This window comes from Varanus komodoensis, unplaced genomic scaffold, assembly GCF_004798865.1.
Source record: "Varanus komodoensis strain SLA01 unplaced genomic scaffold, ASM479886v1 scaffold4, whole genome shotgun sequence".
NCBI classification, from domain to species: domain Eukaryota; kingdom Metazoa; phylum Chordata; class Lepidosauria; order Squamata; family Varanidae; genus Varanus; species Varanus komodoensis.
In genome coordinates, this window is record NW_025335941.1 from 4,660,617 (window position 1) to 4,665,953 (window position 5,337).

A 5,337-nucleotide genomic window follows, 5' to 3' on the forward strand; every position below is an offset into this window, starting at 1 on the left:
CCCATCCCGGTTTCCTAATAACTTTAATTAGTAGGAGCCCTTGCTTGTAGTCCCTAATATGAAATGCTGATCACAGCCAAAGGCAAGATTCAGAGGTTATCTAAATCCATCAAGATGAAACAGAGATCAATTACTTTTCTTGTATGCAGTTGATCTTACCTTTACAATCAGAATACAGGCACAAGGTCACGAAAAAAAAGTAAATTCACAGTCCATGTCAAGTGGAATATTAAAAGAACAGAAGCTAAAATGGTCTTATATTCCTGCAATTCTTTAACACCTACAGGATCTTTTAAATTCCAATAATTTAAACAATTCTTATATTTAACAAGGCTGCCTCAAATTCATTATCTCTTACACAAATATAGAGGAAATATATAAAATAATTAGGAAGGAATGTTGTTCCTTTATGTAAACAGTATATTCCCCTTCAACTGGGACAGACAGAGGTACATAATACTAATTGTTTCCATTCAAGTGAGTGAATATTTTCACATTTTTATGACACATTTAATTACTTTTATCACACATTTATTTATTTTCCCTAGTTCTCTGGAATACATGCATTCATGATCAGAGGAATCACTACTCCTCTAGAAGTAATTTGTGTACCTGTGTTTCATCCAGAATTTCCCCAGATGAAGGTGATTAAAGATTAAACAGGCTTTTATAGGAGGTTTTTTTTTCTTCCTCTTAGGATAGGATATATATAAGATTACATTGCTGTTTCAAAGGAATGACCATGAGCTTGTGTTTGAGAATGAGACATCAGCTGTTCTTCACATGCCTAAGCAAAGAATGTTGACACTAGGAAAAGAACAGTACTTAAGATATTTTTGTTTCTGTGGGAATCAAGAACTCTTAGCTTTCTGGAGTACATTCAGAATTCTTTTTAAGCCTTTAAGTATGCCACACCCATCTATGAACAAGTCATCCTAAAACATACTTCTGGAATATTTTGAACACATGCAAAATTGAGCCATTCCTTAAAACAGTTGTGGTCTAGGTGGGATAGGGAAGGACAATCATTTCTTCAATTTGTTTTTCAACCTATATCTAAGCAATTAAACACTGAGCCAGTGTGGGCAGAGGCTGAGAATTGGACTGAAGAAACTAAGTCAAACTAAGGTTCAAAATCTTACTTAGCCAGGAGGTTCACTGGGCCACGTTAGGCCAATCAGTACCTCCCAATAACACATGCTAAAAGAAAAAGGGAAAGCATGTACACATTGCAGCTCCTTAGAGAAGAGATGGGATAGATACACACACACGCGCGCACACACACATATACATCCAGTGGTATCTCAGCTCATGAATGCCTCAGTTCATGACCAAATCAGGTCGTGAACAGAAATTTCTGAAAATTTTTGCCTCAGGTCACAAACTCAGCATCGGGTGACAATCACAGGCATGGTGGTGGGGGGAGAGATGGGAGAACCCCCCCAGCGCACCCGTGATAACGCCCATTCTCCCCCCCAAGCCCGCATGCGAGTATGCCGGTCTTCCCTCCCCCCACCCCAGAGCACCCGCTTCAAATTTTTGTGATTAAAAAAATAGTTACAAAACAGATTAACCTTATTTACATTGAACCTTATAGGGAAATTTGACTTGGCTCACAACCAATTTGGGTCATGACCAGAGTCCTGGAAGGAATTAAGTTCATGAGCCAAGGTACCTATATAAAATACAGCAGCACTTAGAATACTAATAGTAGTAGTAGTAATTAGTAGTAATTATAATAATAAGCACTTTCAGGAAGGTGCCACAAACCAAAATTATCTTTGCTGAATTACTTGAAACAGACTGGTTTTCTGTCACACTCTAAATTTAAAAATCTTATTTTACCAAACAGGGACCTAGCAACCTCCATCTTTCAACATGTTACCAGGAGTTTGCCTTTTACAATACAAAGCTGATGATGTAATGCCTATTTGGCATACATAACATGCATACTATTGTACCATTCCTACAAGTCAGAGTCTAGAATCAGTTTACATTTATGAAAAAATCATGGCAAGACACAGCTCTTTAGAAAAAAGCTACTATTGTAAATGGAAGGAAAGGCCTCTGAAAGAAAGAGCATCTACAAATATAGACTGAATATTATAACACAGACCTTTAACTGCAGGATGGAAAAATACAGGAAATTGAAAGCATTCTAAAATAAGGGGTGGGGGAGCAGTTCTTACTTCAGTCTATTTGGTTATACTATTACTTCCCCATTCTGTGACTTTCCATGATTGCAAGTCTGGTCCACATGCCATTTAAATCACTGATTAGAATTATTTAGATTAATTAATTCATCCATAATTCATTTAATTCACTGATCTGCAAGGCTAATATGAATAGTCTATTTGTTAATAGCTTAATAAAAGAATGCTGCAAAATAGTAATTAATGACATTTATCTCTTACTTCAACTGACAAAGACCTCAGAAGCTTGTTACCCAGCCCAGTTTGACACTTATAATCCAATCAAATAAATCATATTGTTATCTCTGTTCTCTGAGTGCTGTTCCTTTAGTAGCCAAACTGGCACTTATCAATGATGCTTTGACAAGAGGTATTAGCACAGAGGTTGTAGGGAGTTCTGGAGAGCCCTAAGATTTGCACAGGTATACAATTTTATTTTTATTTTAATCTTTAGGGGTTGAGTCCTAAAAAGAATACAATTGAAGTGAATGTGCAGGATCAAGAACCAAGAGGGAGGGCAGGGCAGGGCAGGGGAGGGGAGGGGAGGGGAGGGCAGAGCAAAAGAGAATGAAATGCATTATCCTGGAAACAAGAGCACTCCACACTGTAACATTTTATTGCAGGCCACACTTGTAAATCGTATGTCCATTTGGGGTGTTTTAGGGCTCAAATATTGAAGAAAGAAAGGAAGATCAGAAAAGAAGGTTAAAATTCAATTTTCATTGCTCAAAATGATTGCTGCACTCCCTGTCCCCCCACCCCACCCCACCCCTGCGCATCTTCTACTCTTTTTTCACCCCATAGATAGCCATTGACGGTGGTGCTAGAAACAAGATTGTCCATGGGCAGTTGACTGGTTTCATTTGCTCACACATTAGTGCAGTGCTGGGGGAAACTTCATGGTTGATAGGTTTTGTAGGTTGTTTATCAGTAGGGCAGCATGGTGTTCAACTGTTCTGTCTTGCTCTTATGCCTGCCCCCTCTGTGAGGGGTATCCCTCCACAAAAACTGCCCCCTTTTTGTGGATACCATTACAAAAGAAATAAATCACAGAAAGGGGGAATGAAAATGTTCATTAACGATGCCCACCACACCCTACACACAGTCCCAATTTTGGCTTGACAGGCAAAATAAGAAGGGAAAAACTAAAACTATGTTGATAGGCAAAAGCACATTGTATTGGAAGGAAGCCAAAAATGTAGAGGGAGGAAAGAAAAATTCAATTGCTGGAAAAACAGAATTGTTTACTTTAAAAAAATATGGAAGTATCCCATATGTTTCTAAACACATCAGTTTTACAGGAGTTCACCTATTTGGTACTCTGACCATCTCCCAATGGATAGAATGCTCCAACTTTGGGAGAGAGAGTCAGAGATCCAGCCCCCTGCTCACCACAGATGACACTAGCTGCCTTTCTGGAAACTTCAGAGAGGAAGACAAGGGAAGATTCTGTGAGGTAGAGAGGGGAGGCGACTGGAGAAGCCTGGATATGATTTATTCAAGCTTCTTCCCTCCCATTAGAGGGTGCTGAAAACCTATCTAGAGTAGAAGCAAGAAGAGAAGTTAAGGGGGCAAAAATTACTTCTAATGTTCCTCCCATTCTGCAGGCCTCAGCCAGGCAAGTATAACACACTTAGAAACCTTCAAGGCTGGAGGCTTCCAAGCAGTGAGTGCACAGTTGAGATGTCCAGTTGCGTACAAGTATTATTTTGTCACAGTGCTCAGCTGGGAAATGTGGAGACTAGGAGTGCTGATTTCAGTGGAGACCTTCTCACTGGCTAGTCGCAGTAGGCAGTTAATGACCATATCTCTGGTCTTGGTTGCCTTCATGTTCCTCTCTTGTGAGAGCTTCATGCTGATTTGATCTACATTGGTCATGATGAATTCTGATGCCAAGATGTTTGTGGGGTCCATGCCATCCATGATATAATACTTGTACAACTCTGCCACCTTCTCCTCCAAGTAGTTATTCAGTATTGAATTAGAGAGAGGCTGTTGGTGTTGCATGATACTGGGCACTTGCCAGCAAGATGAATACCCCTGAGTTGGCTTGCATGGGACTTCAGTTGGTGACACTGATATGGATTCCACTGGTGGTGGGATCTCTGATGATTCCAGAAATGGGCCAATCCCACTGTCATAAGTAAAGCTGCATTTCACAGAGCTCATAGGCAACACCTGGTCACCAGCAATATGCAGGTCATTATAATTCTTGCAAATGCTCTTGCAAGAAGATGGCACCAGGTATGTGTCTCTGCTTATGGCAGATCCCATGCAGGTTTCCACAGCAGCTGAGGTTTGCCTTTCAAACACTGCTTTTTGCGTAGCTTGTGCCACCATGTCCTTTTGTCTTCTACTGCTTCTGTTTTCTTTGGAACACACAGAGTAGATCAACTTGCCAACAGATTTACCCCTCCAAAACAGATTTCTGTCACATGTTTCCTCAGTTGATTCATATTTAACACCATTTAAAGACTTCAGCTCATGCACCGATTCTTCTCGCTGCTTGTTGCAAAGCACGTCATTCAAGGAATCATGAAAGGGAATTCTGCAGAGATAGCCTTCTGACAACATTCTTTGGAAAAAGAAAAGGAAACATGTCAGGCCAATGGGATACATTAAAATATTGTCATGAAATAACATATCAGGGCTAGATTGTTTTAGTGACTGGAATGGCTATGGCTATGTGAATGTTATGTGTCAGTCTAGAAATCGTATTAGTGGGGAGTAGCATGTAAAAGCACAGACGTCTCTGCCAAGTAAAGATTTCTGACTCATATGTCACACCTGACCACGGTAACCTATGCTAGGCACAACGTGGATGGTCAGAAATCTTTCAACTGCTTCTCCAATTCAGTATAGATATATAAAGCTTTAAATGAAAGGACAACAGCAGTACTGCATTTATCAAGATAAGCAAAAGAAAAAAGATCCACCATGATAGGACCCAACAGTCTATTATTTATAGAAATGAAACTTTCCAAGCTATTAATCTGAAACTTGGTATCCATGATTGAATTGATGGGGTCAAAAATATGCCAAAATTTAAACTAAAGTTTTGTTGAAAACAACTGATGTAATTCATTAAGCCTGGTGAGGAAGGCAATCCTTCATTGGTTAGTGAAGTTCCCTGTAGGGGTTCAAA

The 5,337-nt window shown here is 39.7% G+C and overlaps 1 protein-coding gene across 1 annotated transcript; it reads right to left on the reverse strand.

Moving 5' to 3' along the window:
• Positions 1-3,754: 3,754 nt before the first annotated feature.
• On the reverse strand, positions 3,755-4,766 carry TASL (TLR adaptor interacting with endolysosomal SLC15A4). Its single transcript, XM_044442576.1, has one exon. The coding sequence runs from the start codon at positions 4,764-4,766 to the stop codon at positions 3,897-3,899; it is 870 nt and encodes a 289-aa protein (XP_044298511.1). The 3' UTR covers positions 3,755-3,896.
• Between the last annotated feature and the right edge of the window lie 571 nt (positions 4,767-5,337).